At 50.2% G+C, this 12,549-nt stretch overlaps 4 protein-coding genes across 4 annotated transcripts; 2 read left to right on the top strand and 2 right to left on the bottom strand.

The window, feature by feature from the left end:
- Positions 1–1,176: 1,176 nt before the first annotated feature.
- ACET3X_002271 (uncharacterized protein) lies at positions 1,177–2,771 on the bottom strand (the record flags this gene model as incomplete). Its single annotated transcript, XM_069448957.1, has 5 exons — positions 1,177–1,927; positions 1,977–2,145; positions 2,201–2,244; positions 2,339–2,513; positions 2,696–2,771. The coding sequence occupies 5 exons, from the start codon at positions 2,769–2,771 to the stop codon at positions 1,177–1,179; spliced, it is 1,215 nt and encodes a 404-aa protein (XP_069308818.1).
- A 641-nt stretch (positions 2,772–3,412) lies between these two features.
- Positions 3,413–6,703, top strand: ACET3X_002270 (uncharacterized protein; the record flags this gene model as incomplete). The annotated part of the gene is made up of 3 exons (XM_069448946.1): positions 3,413–4,186; positions 4,237–6,240; positions 6,293–6,703. 3 exons carry the CDS (start codon positions 3,413–3,415, stop codon positions 6,701–6,703), a joined length of 3,189 nt encoding a protein of 1,062 aa, XP_069308817.1.
- Positions 6,704–7,236: 533 nt separating this feature from the next.
- Positions 7,237–8,377, bottom strand: ACET3X_002269 (uncharacterized protein; the record flags this gene model as incomplete). The annotated part of the gene is made up of 3 exons (XM_069448935.1): positions 7,237–7,369; positions 7,423–7,698; positions 7,791–8,377. 3 exons carry the CDS (start codon positions 8,375–8,377, stop codon positions 7,237–7,239), a joined length of 996 nt encoding a protein of 331 aa, XP_069308816.1.
- A 1,698-nt stretch (positions 8,378–10,075) lies between these two features.
- Positions 10,076–12,042, top strand: ACET3X_002268 (uncharacterized protein). Its single transcript, XM_069448924.1, has 4 exons — positions 10,076–10,385; positions 10,449–10,662; positions 10,714–11,120; positions 11,171–12,042. The coding sequence occupies exons 1-4, from the start codon at positions 10,137–10,139 to the stop codon at positions 11,822–11,824; spliced, it is 1,524 nt and encodes a 507-aa protein (XP_069308815.1). The 5' UTR covers positions 10,076–10,136; the 3' UTR covers positions 11,825–12,042.
- Positions 12,043–12,549: the final 507 nt, after the last annotated feature.

Raw genomic sequence — 12,549 nt, 5'->3', positions numbered from 1 at the left:
AGAACGACGGAGATACAACAGAACCAGACAATTGTTATGAAGATGATTGATCAGTCTCTTATCACTTCGAGTTAGCGCTACCTAGAGACACGGTTACTTCTTTTGAACACACTAGTCGGCTGGAAGTTCCTCCTGGTTCATTGCGCTATAATTGCGTATATTTACTTCCTTCGAGTTACATCAGCTGGATCGACATAACTCGGGTCCAAAATTGCGTCGGGCGGTGAGCTGAGAGCTACGCTGTGGGGCGGCTGGAGCCGCTGCAGTCATCCGAGGCAGTAGAGCGTGCTCTCTTCCCGGCGCGTGTAACCCGGGGGGATCGCCCGCCACCGCTTGTTCTGACGCACAGAAAGAAGAACATGCCAGCTACCAACGACTGTTTCACGTCCTTTTCTGGTTCCAGCGAGGTTGTCTCTTCTTCGAGAGGTCCATGTGCTGCCCGGCTTAGATCGTCTAGAATGTCTTGCATGCCTAGGTGCCCCAGAGGTGTATTATTGCTAAACTGCAGAGCCCGGATACCCGTTGGCTTACTTCTCCAGATTCTCCCCACGCCGAGACATCATCGTCTAGTGTAATCTTGTGGAGTAAGACGGATACTAAGAGCGGGACCGCTAGAGATGCTGTCGAGCATTGCACGACAACGGTACTTCCATATTGCGCAGTATCGATAAACGCATGTAATCAACCTCGGTAATGTGAATCGAGATGCAGCTCTCTACTCTAGATGTGATAGGATCTAGACAACATGCTCAAGATACGTAGAAGAACCGTTATCATCAGCGCTAAGTCTTTTCATTAAGCGAACTCAGGTCTTTGCTTACTGTGCAGCCCACAGCAATCCTTTGTTAAACAGTCCTATATGCATATTGCTTATTCAGGTGATTATATCATTCTCCAAATGGGGTGAACCCAGTTTTCATCCAGAGAAGACGATCGGCATTGTCCAGCTACAGGGCATTGCGACAATTCTTTCACGAGCTTTTTGTCTCCAACTTGGCGACTATCGGTACCAGCAATGAGATCGATCTTTCCACACGGGGTACGATTGTCTATGATATTGCTATGATGCTGCTTCATACTTGTGATGGTCATGTGGAGCACCGTTTTCTACACCGAGATATTTCGCTGGCCGTTATTCACAGCGCTAAGAGCGTAAGGATGCGAAGTGAGCTCTATCTACTCTACATATAGTCTAATTACCAGACTGTCGTTGTACTTCAAAATACTGGATGTTATGTCTTGTGCAACCCCTGCATCCACTTGCTTGAGACTGATAGTGACATGGCCCTTCTTTTCCGGCGTGGTAGTCGGAGACAACGCATGTTGTGACGAGTCCAGCGCCAACGATAGAGGGTCTCCAATGTCGTTGAATGTTCCATGATGATTCCGAAAAGCCTGCGCTGTATGTGTCGTGCGGTTGTTTGTAGTGCTGGGACTAATCTCGTGCAAGGACAGAACAGCCGAATTCGTGAAAGCAGAATGAAGGTATGACGGTGTTGATATGGATGCGTCGGAAATCGAGTTGTAGTTGGAAGAGTGGCCGGTGTCTGGTGTCGTGGATAGTTGGTGCTCATCAAAGACCAGAGGACCAGTTGTGAAATCCGGCCATCTCCACATAGGATTCATAGTCGAAAGTTCGCCGGTTTCGACGATGTTGATAGCGTGGGGGTCCTCTCTAGTGTTCGACCCAAATGAAAGTTCCCTATCGGCCCGTTCTCCAAGAGAGGGATGTGGCGTTTCGACTTCACTATCGACGTTCATGCCAGAAAAGCTGTGTTCTCCATATTCATCATCAAGTCCCAATTCATTCTCGTCTTGGATGTTGCTCATACGTTCCTGCCGCATGGTTTCCTCGGCGTCGTTTGAGCTGCTACGAGTACTTTGTACTCGGTCTTGAAATTTGCCGCGGCGTGTCAATGCAACACTCCTGCATGCCTTTAGCGAGTAATCTGGGTGAGTATGATGGTGTAGCTCACCGATTTCTAATGTCGTGGCTAGACCGACCATGTAATTCTGAAAGACCTATCTGTTTCCAATTGTTTCCATGTTTTTCGATAGCTGCTAACAGTTTTTGATCTTCTTCCATTGTCCAAGGGCCGTGTTTACACCCAGGCCCCAGGACGTGCTGCCACCGCTTGGCACACTCTGAAATAGTGCATTAGTCCGTATACCTCGCAACTAGCATGATAAGCACACTCACGGTCAGCATTGCGCGTCCGCACACTCTTCGAAACTAGTGCCCATCTAGTTATTGTCAGCATAGTGACCTTCAAGTAAAGTTTCTGCAAACAGGTCTAGTGTTAGAGGACCTGGGGATGCGAGATTATGTCATACGTACTTTGCGCCTTGTTTTTCGACTGCTTTCTGGAGCCTCTCGTCTTCAACCCGCGTCCAGGCCCCTTTGTTGATGCCGGCTTGTACCTTACTCCATCTCTTTCGGCAATCTTTGTTAGTCCGCCCGGGCAACAGATCTGCAACTTCGTTCCAGTTGAAAGCTTTGCCGTTTCTCGCTTCTGCTTGAATTAGCATCCAATCTTGGCCACTCAAATGCAACAAAGCGGCGAGGCGTCCAGGATACTCCAAACTCCCGAGGTGGTCCGGCGACAGCAATCTTGCCACTTGCGTCATGCCCTCGTCGGACCAATCGCCACATGAAGTGCCAGTGCACGATACCTGAAGAGGATGGTGTAAGTACCTTGAAGTTGTACACGAGCTCGGAGAACTTCGTCTTCTTCGTCTGTCCACCATCGTCGTTCTCGCTCTCCAGCCATTCAAATCACGTGACAAAGTATACCTTTAGGTTCTGAATGGTGAGTTCGTGGTCGTAGCTTGAATGAGGCCCGAGTTGGGGTAGTAATACAAGAGGGTTTCTCGTGGTATGCGTAAGAGAAAAGACCTGAGTTCGCCTCTTGCCCTGTCTTGTTCTATGCCGTCAAAAACATCTAGATGGCCAGTTGCATGGGTACGCCGTTGAACCCCGAAGTAGCCCGTAGACTGCATGGTCTGAGATGATATTTAATTGAACAAGTCTTGATTTGGTTTAATTAGCATGGTGGTACCGGTCTACCGGTGTGTTAGATTAATTTCTCGGGGCGGCTCGTACCCGAGCCTCACGTTACACAACGTATTTTAGCTGCAGTCAGGTTCAGCTGCAGTAAGCTGACGGCTTATCTGCATACCCCGTCCCACATATGTCTCTATCACAAAGCAAATTCAGGGACTCTGGGTGGCAAAGCTGGAAAGAAAGAGGTATCATCCCCCGAGGTTGCTTATCAAGGCATCGTTCATGCGTCAACGTTTGCAGTGCAACGTTCCACAAAAACGAGAGCGCTCTGTGTATTTGATGACAGTCAGGTTTGGCGATTACTCTTATCGATTGCAGGCGCAGTGCCGACGAAGCTCAGAATCCATCATGTCGACTTTTGTGTCACCACGACTTAATCTAGACCGCAACTCAGCATCGGGGATACGTACCTTGCCCGAACTGGTCGAGTTCCATGTCAAGCACAATCCCCAGCACACATTCTGTATCCAAGCCGAGAAGCCTTTGATCGATAATGGCAGACATCGCTTGACATATCTAAGCTACGAGCGCCTACAGCAGGCTATCCTGCAATGTCAAGCATGGCTCAGAGACAACGCTCCAAACGTCCATGTTTCTTACTTGGACGATTATGGAACTGTGAAGAGATGCGCACCGGTCGCTGTCCTTATGGAAAGTCATGTTGGCCTGGCCGTTTACATCCTCACCTTGATGGGAATGGGCGTTCCGGTTGTTCTACTGTCGACACGCCTAAGCCCGGTCGCGATTAGCCACCTTATGCAAACAACCAAGGCCCAGCACGCGTTAGTGTCTCAGCGTCTTCAGCCTCTAATTACCGAGGCTCTCGCTGTCGGATGCGCCGAACCGGATAAACAGTGCAGTTTTGAAGTCTGCATCGCTACAGGCTATGACACATTCCTTGGTCAAGTCCCAGTTACCTCGAACGGACTGATAGCACATCCCAATCATTTTATCGCGGAAGACGATCGCCAGATTCTTATTCTCCATTCATCGGGGACGTCCGGACTTCCAAAACCCATTTACTGTTCCCACAAGTATTTTTTGGGTTCCGCAAATTGCCATAGCTTCTCTTCTGAAACTGAAGCGCATGGCCTCACAGTTTCCACATCGCCATTCTTCCATGTGAGTCGTTGTATAAAAGACAGCTCCTGTTTAGTCACTCACACAGACAGGGATTTGGACTTGTCCCAATGTGCATATCCCTAGGTATTGGCAAGACATTGTGTCTCCCTCCTCCATCCTCCATCCCAACAGGCATCTCAGTAGCAGCACTCCTGGAGGATTCTGGTGCTAAGGCTTTGTTGACAGTGCCATCGATCGTTGAGGAAATCGCGTTTCTCCAGGACGATGGAGGAATTCGGATTCTTCAAAAGCTGGACTTTATTGCTTTTGGTGGAGGTATGCCCAAGGACTCTGTTGGGGAGAAGCTTCGGAAAGCAGGGGTGAAGTTGATCAATCATTACGGTGCGACGGAGACCGGACCATTGTCGCCTTTTTTCGTGCCCGCGGATTCTTATGACTGGCATTATGTTAAGCTTCGGCATGACACTATTGCGCCATTGGAGGTTCAGCTGGACCCCGTCAGTGCTCACGAAAGTAGATTCCAGATGAGTCTTCGGCCTTTTGGGTGGAAGGAGCGCTTCGAGCTCCAGGATATTCTTGTCAGGAAACCAGGGTCTCATGAAGAAGATATGGAGTTCTCGATTCAAGGTCGGACTGATGACTTGATATGTCTCGCAACAGGGGAAAAAGTCCGTCCGACAATCTTGGAGTCTCTTCTGCAGCAACATCATGGCGTCAAAGCGGCTACGGCGTTCGGAGATGGCCGGTTTGAACTTGGCGTTATTGTGGAGTCGATTGAAACTCTTGAAGCTCACCGTATTGAGGCATTCAAAGCGTCTATTTGGCCGCTTATCGAAGAAGCCGGCCATGCCATGGATGCACATGCGAGGATCTCATCTCCCGCAGCGGTCTTGGTGTTTCCTCCCGGATTGCTGCCCAGATCCGACAAGGGTACCATACTTCGGTTAGAAGTGGCCAAGAGGTTTTCGAAAGAGATCGACGAAGTATATCGAGAGCTTGAAGGGAATGTGACAGCGACCCCGCTCGACCGATCTTCACCCCAGACGACGATTAGAAGCTTGATAGAAGACAACATCAAGCTAAGCTTAACCTCCGATAGCTGGAACAACGAGGACGATCTCTTCGAGCTTGGTATGGACAGCTTACAAGCCGTCAAGCTACGTCGGTTGCTCATAGCATCACTGAAGGCAACTGGTGTCAGTTCTGGTAACCTGTTGAAACCAGACGAGATCCTGGGGGACTTTGTATATCGCAATGCTTCCGTTGCCAAGCTCGTTGAAGCAATGACTTCTAAGCATACTGTGGTGAACAACACTCCGGACTCTCGTTGGTTGGAACGGCTTGTTGATCAATACTCTGGAGGGGATATCGTACAACCGCAGAAAGCAACAGTCGCCTTGACAGGAGCCACAGGCAGCCTCGGATCACACTTCCTGAACGTTCTTCTTAACGATCCCTCGGTAGGTCGGATCATATGTCTCAATAGACGTACCGAAGAGGACGCAGTTGCGAGACAGAGGCAGTCTTTGTACTCCCGAGGTATAGTTGTGAGCGATGAACTTTTCTCGAAGGTTGAGGTCCTAGAGACTAGCCCCGCCATTGAGCATCTGGGCTTGAGTGCTACGCAATACGAACGTCTCGCTCGCGATGTTACTCACATAGTGCACATTGCCTGGCCTATGAATTTCAAGATGAACCTGTCATCTTTCAACGCGACTTTCAAGACCCTGCAGAACTTGATCCAACTTGCATGCGATGCGCGCTCTCAGGCTCCCCGGAAAAGGCCGAGGTTCATATTCGTTTCTTCGATCTCAACGGTCGGGAATTATCCCAAAATCAAAGCGGAATGTATGGTCCCTGAGGTGGCTGTCGACGATGCATACTGGACCTTGGATCTGGGTTACGCCAAAGCGAAACTCGTGTGCGAAAAAATCGTTCAGCGCGCAGCCGAAGATCACCCTGGAATTGAGTTTGGGCTAGTGCGTTTCGGTCAAATTGCCGGATCCAGCACCGGTTATTGGAATCCTGACGAGCACTTTGCTGCGCTGGTTGCGTCGTCTCTGACTGTCGGGAAGTTTCCTGAGCTACGTGGGGTAATAGATCAGACCACTTTTGTGTTTCCGTCAGCTGACTAACGGTGAGTAGACACTGTCGTGGATGCGCGTGGACTCAGGTGCGGCTGCCCTCGCCGAGCTCATGTTCCATCCGTTACCGTTACATCTTGTGTACCACCTGGAGAATCATGTCCGACAAAGCTGGCAAGACGTTGTGGCGGTACTGGTCGAGAAGCTTGGTCTTCCTCAGCACTCCATCGTCCCGATGAATGATTGGTTGAAGCTTGTTGAGTGTGGCCCTAGCGAAGGCAACCCCGCGCAAAGTCTTCTTGACTTCTTCAGTAATGATTTTGTCAAGATGTCCGACGGGTCCATCATGCTAGACACGGCGAATACTCGGGGTGTATCGCCTACGCTGAGAAAAATGTCGCCAATTAGCGAAGACGATATCGCTGCTTACATCGAATATTGGCGAAGCGTAGGTCTATTGAGACGAGAATAAATCAAGGGAGATGGACACAGTTCATGCCCAGCGAGTGTTGTTGCGATAAGCATAGGGTACTTTGGGGCAGCAGGCTAGGGGGAGCCGTTCCGCCCGGCAGTGGAGAACGCCCCACGACCTGCCCTGCCTAGCTGTTCGATTAGTAATCCCATCTCGCTCTTCTTCTCATCGGCTTCCACCTTCAACTTTGACTTTACCACACGAATCCAGTCGAACATCTCACTGGTAGCAAAACTCAACGTGCTGTAATAGCTCAACGCTTGCCTCGCCAATGGCCGACACGCCATCTGTCTTTTTAGGTAGTGCATCCACGAACTGCACGCGAACACGTGGCCGTTCGATGCCACCATCCTCGCGACATACCACCGCATCTAGATCCTGCAATCACACGTATAATATTAGGAGTTTCAATTTATTTTTACCGCAACGAAAGGTATTATAAGCCCAACCCAATGATATCTCAATGTTACACCTTATAAGGAAACGACCCACCACCCTATCGATCTCGGACTGATTATGCAGGAACACACTATCTAGTTGGGAATAGACTTGATGTTGGAAAACACATTCGGCGATGTTGCCTCCAGGATTCTAGTAAGCTCTTTCCACAGCTGCTTTTGTGTGCGTAGGCCGTGGTCGTTCTTGGCCCAGGCGGGGACCCACCAACTATCGTTTTCGTTAGTAGAGTTCGACATATGAAGTCAGCACACGCAGCTTACTCTTTGATCTTGCAGCCGGAGAGAAATTGACCGTGGCTATCATTTCCAGCGATGACACCATGAACTGTAGTGCGACTGCCTTCCTCGGCTGTCCGTGCGAAGAAGAACCGAATCGTACCAATCACGGCACGAGTAACGGCGCTTGTGTCGTGGGCAAGGCCAGTTGAGCAAACACCAGGCGCAGTCATGTTCAGGATGACCTTGGTCTTCTCGACAGGGTACCGGGAGGCCCATTCGCGGGTGGCGTATAGCTGGACAAGTTTTGTCACAGGATAGCTGGACACACATGTTAGCCATTCGTTCTTGCCAGATTTGGTTCCGTGAAGTAGTTCCATCGAAGAAGCACATCCAAGAGATAATGGACTCACCGGTCTGCAATCTTAACCTCATTCAGGTTCGCTAAGATGTTCTCGGATCCACCCTTCTCCAGTTCTTTGTTCGCTTGGAAGGCCAGCGCGCTGCCAACCATGACGATGCGAGGGGTAGTGCTGAACTTCTGGGCCGTCTCCTGTAACTTCGGCATCAACAGCGCGGCCAACAAGAACGGGCTGATAGCGTTGACTGTCATGGCAGTCTCGTAGCCTTCAGCGAGAGCGAACTTGTCCGTCATGATTCCGGCGTTGTTGATAAGGGCGTCGATTCGCTCTAGTTCGGAGGCTTTGGCAGCGAATGCTTTGACGGATGCGAACGACGTAAGATCAAGCTGCCAGACCTTGACTACATGCTTGCGTCCAGTCGTGCGCTCGATGTCTGCCTTTGCCGCTTCGCCTGCTGAAATCTTGCGACTCGAGATGATGACCTGGGCTGCGTCCGCTTTGACTAGGTGCCTTGCCGTTTCGAGCCCGAGCCCGGTGTTGCCGCCCGTTACGATGTACGTCCTGCCACCAACATTTGAGCTGTTGATGAGAACCGGTAGTTTCTTGTACTGCTCGCCGATGATATCGAATTGAGACATGTTTGCGAAGTCCGAAATGTGATGTGAGGCTGCAGGAGGAAGTGGCAAACAAAACTCGCACGTCGACGGGAAGAAGTAGGAAAAGTCTCCGGAGTTGCGGTGATAAGAAACGATGGTGTTGCGGAGTTATGGTTGCAAGACCCAAGGCTGAGTGAAAGGGCAGCTGCGTTCTCGGCTTAGCTTGCGTAGCGGACGACGTGGGCGGGCAGAAGCTGAGACATAGCAAAAACACAGCTCGTCCGTTATCTCCGCTGTGCATGCGCCTCTCGCACGCCACATAAGTCCTTCTGTACCACGACATGAGGAGCGCACCAATCAGATATCAGCAACTGTTTCGGCGTTAGCGTGCTCAGTGGCTTGGCACTCGGGTTCCATCACATGGTGAACTCGGGCTCTGAGGGTAGCCAATAACACCTTTGTGAAGCGTTGTAAGCGAGCACTGAGAACAGAAAGTGGTAAGGCGCAGTCTGACAGTAATTGCCTCAATATAGTGACGCTCGGAGTCCGACGCCGCACAAGCTACACCTTACGTATTCACCGTGTAGGTATGCGACAAGGATGTGTTCCAGAAGTCGTTCGAAGGCGCGGAAAGCTACCCGCGGGCGTTTCTGGACCCTCAGCTAACTCAGCAGCCAGATGATGCTGAAGTCGTCTGCCTAAGCCTACGGGAACATGCGAAAGGTACCTGCGTTCCTAAATCGAACGTTATATTCCAAAATCGAACTTTAGCCGGTAAGACTGCGTCTGATATCAAACATCCCGACTGATATATTCGGTTAGAGCTCACATGGTTTCGGCGTTTGGAGGATTTTCTGGACTTAGGTCTCGGGTCACAGCTGACTACACCGACCCCTAGTACTGTGGCTGGTTCCTAGTGCCACAGATGGCCCCTGGTGCCACGGAAGGTCCCTAGCGCTACGACATCGAAGCCGTACTGGACATCAGGCAACCCTAACCCTGAAAGGTCATCGACCACGCAATCTTCATCTTGCATAGCCCTAGCTTCTTAACACCTGATTGGTCATGAAAAGCGCCAAGTCATCATTGAAGCACCGCCTGGAAGCGGCTCAAGTTGGGCGATCTTACTCAGCTAAGCTTTACCAGCTCACAGGCTGTCGGTCACAGCCCAAACACACGGGTAGTTTTTTTGAATCTCTCTTCCGTGACTGGATATGTGAACCTGGATGAGCATGTCAGTTTCTTAATTTGGAGTGCCATCAAAGCTTGAACTTCCCACGGACCCGGTTCGCTAGCATTCTGAGGCTCTTTCCCACGTGTAGGATCGAGTACAGCCATCTTGAACGCGTGAGATGATTTCTAAACGCACGTTCACTTCGTTTGTATGCCTCGAAGCGTCACTTTGTCTCAGGCGGAGACCGCGGGACTGTTGTCGGCCTGAACCTTCTCACCATATCAGCTCGGGGCTATACGATGAGTGGCAGCTGATTGACGAGAGATGGGTATGGCTTCAAGTACCAACAAAGCCACGGCGTCCAATATTGCGCCCTGACATGCCGTTCGAGCTGGAGCAAAGCCCACCAGATGGTCCAGAACATCAGACGGGCTGTGGGTTGAGCAGGATGCTCGTGGGGGCTCTGAAAGCGCCCGTAGACCAAAAGGTACGGAGACCATGAGAAGAATGAGAAGCCAACGAGTATAAAGAGCTCGAGATATCGTACCGAATATCATCATCACTACCTTCATCCACAACATTCTTTCTACAGTCTCATCTGGCACTTCGATATCACAGTCTTTCAAGATGATTGCCTCTCAACTGATGCATGCTCTGCTTGGAGTTGCTTCATTCGTTTCAGTAGCATCAGGTGCTGCCATCGACAATGATCTTATTTTCTCCCGCCAGGATGCTTGGCCAGCTTCTATTGCAGGCGAAGCCCACGACCAGAGCTGGCCTGAATTTGCCAACGTGACGCAACGTTGGTCTACCTACTCAGCTCCTACTTTCAATGAAGTATTCCTACCCAGGAACGAGAGGGAGCTTTCCATGGGGGTAAGTAAAACCATTCTTTCTTGATCACCCAGTGATCAATTTGCTTACACTCTCCTTTTCTAGTTGAGGTACCTGTCGAGCAACAACCGCCCCTTTCTTGCTAAATCAGGCGGTCACGGCTACTCGGCTACTCTTCAGACTGTGCAGAACGCCACCATGATCAACATGGCTGGTTTCAACACCATGAGGATGAACCGAGACCAGAGTGTGACCTACGGCTCCGGTGTGCTCTATGGAGACCTTGTTCAGTTCCTGTACGACCATGGACGCGTAGTTAGTAAGTTTTGACTGAAATGGTAAACTCAATGAAAATCGCTAATGAGTGTAGCTGTTGGCTCCTGTCCTTGCGTCGGATCCGCCGGTGCTGCTCTCGGTGGCGGTCTCGGTCGTTTCGAAGGTCTCTATGGCCTCACGAGCGATAACATCAGCAAGGTTCGCTACGCACTATACAATGGCACCATCGTCGAAGCATCTCCGCAAGTCAACAAGGATCTCTTCTGGGGAATCCGTGGTGCGGGCCAGAACTTCGGTATCGCTTTCGAGATAACGCTGCAGACACACCCCGCCACCAACAACGGTCAGCATTACAACGGAGACTTTTACTTCGCACGCAAAGACATGAAGAGAATGTTCGATGCTGTCAACAAACTCGCAGCACCAAGAGGCAACCCTGATCTCTTTGACCCACGTCTTAACTTCATTCCGTTCGTTTCATACAACACTACCACGCAAGATGTCAGTCATCAGGAAGCATTATACTGAAGAAAATACTGACAACAGAACAGATTGATATTATCCTCAACGTCCAGTACGCAGGACCCACCAGGGACGCCCAAAAGCACACCAACCAATTCAAGTCCTACGCCACACGCTTCGCGGAGGTCGAGACATCTTGGCCAGGCACATTCAACGCTGCTGTCGGTGGCCTTATCAACTTCTCCTGCACAAAAGGCATCAACTACGATATGCGCGGTGTCATCACCAAGACGCTCGACACCCAAATCATCAGCGACTTCGCAGACGATCTCGTCGAGATGATCCACGCCAACCCATCTGCAAACGCCAGCATGTTGATGATCGAAACCTTCCCCAACCAAGCCATGAACAAGTTTCCCGACAACTTTTCCGCCTTCCCTCACCGTGGAAGGTTCAGCAACATGATCGAACTTGTCATGCTGTACACGGACGAGAGAGAAGCTGCCAATGTTGAAGCTTTCAGCGTCAAGTGGCGCAACAGGTGGGCCGAGAAGAGGTACTCCGGATACGACAGGTTGTACGAGTACCAGAACTACGGTCATGGCGACGAGCCTTTGAGCGCGCTTTACGGCTACGAGCAGTGGCGACACGTCAGGCTGACAGAGTTGAAGAACAAATACGACCCCCGAGGCTTGTTCAACGGATACCACCCCATCCCTAACACCCTCGCCGGCTGGTCTTAGACGAAACCCTGTTCTCTCATTCGATGGCTCTGGTTAGAAGGAATTTAGACTGAAGGTTTTTCTTTTCAAGGGTTAGAGTGGTCTGGTTTGGTTTGGTTTCGGTTGTTTTGTTGTACTTTGCTTTTCTTCCTTGAGTTGTCCTTCTAGACTGTACTACAAGTTTGCAAGAACTGTCCATTATGTATCTTCCTATCTAAATGGCAATTATACACCGCCGATTCTGCTCCCATCAAGTGAACTAAGACATTTAGCATGGAGTCTGGAGTGTAACGATCCGGACGAACTACTGATCAAGATGACTATATAACAAGGCCGCTGGCAAACGCGAGTGTTAAAAAGAAACCACGAAACCAACTACATCCCAGCCAACTACTTAGTTCTTTATTGGCGCAAATATACCAGCACATGAGATGTCTTTCATCTTATTCGTGCCCAGTTGTTGATGCGGCCGCGGACTATCACCATCAATCACCCTGACTCCAGGCATCTTGTAAGAACTACCTGGTAGAGACGTCGTCACTAAGTCTTTTCTACACTACGTAAACGTAAGACATCCTGTTCACCTATTGTATCAGCACAGTCGAAGCGGATCCAGCAGTCTGCTCGTGTTTAATACTAACCATAGCGCAGAGATGCGAATAGGAGTATATCATCAGTTGAATAATATGGTTGGCTTCTGCATATCTTGCTGTGTACGAACATACGTGTGGGCATACAACATTGAA

This window comes from Alternaria dauci, chromosome 2 (genome assembly GCF_042100115.1).
Source record: "Alternaria dauci strain A2016 chromosome 2, whole genome shotgun sequence".
NCBI classification, from domain to species: Eukaryota; Fungi; Ascomycota; class Dothideomycetes; order Pleosporales; family Pleosporaceae; genus Alternaria; species Alternaria dauci.
Note: the sequence above shows the minus strand (reverse complement) of the source record. Positions and strands in the feature narration are given on the sequence as shown.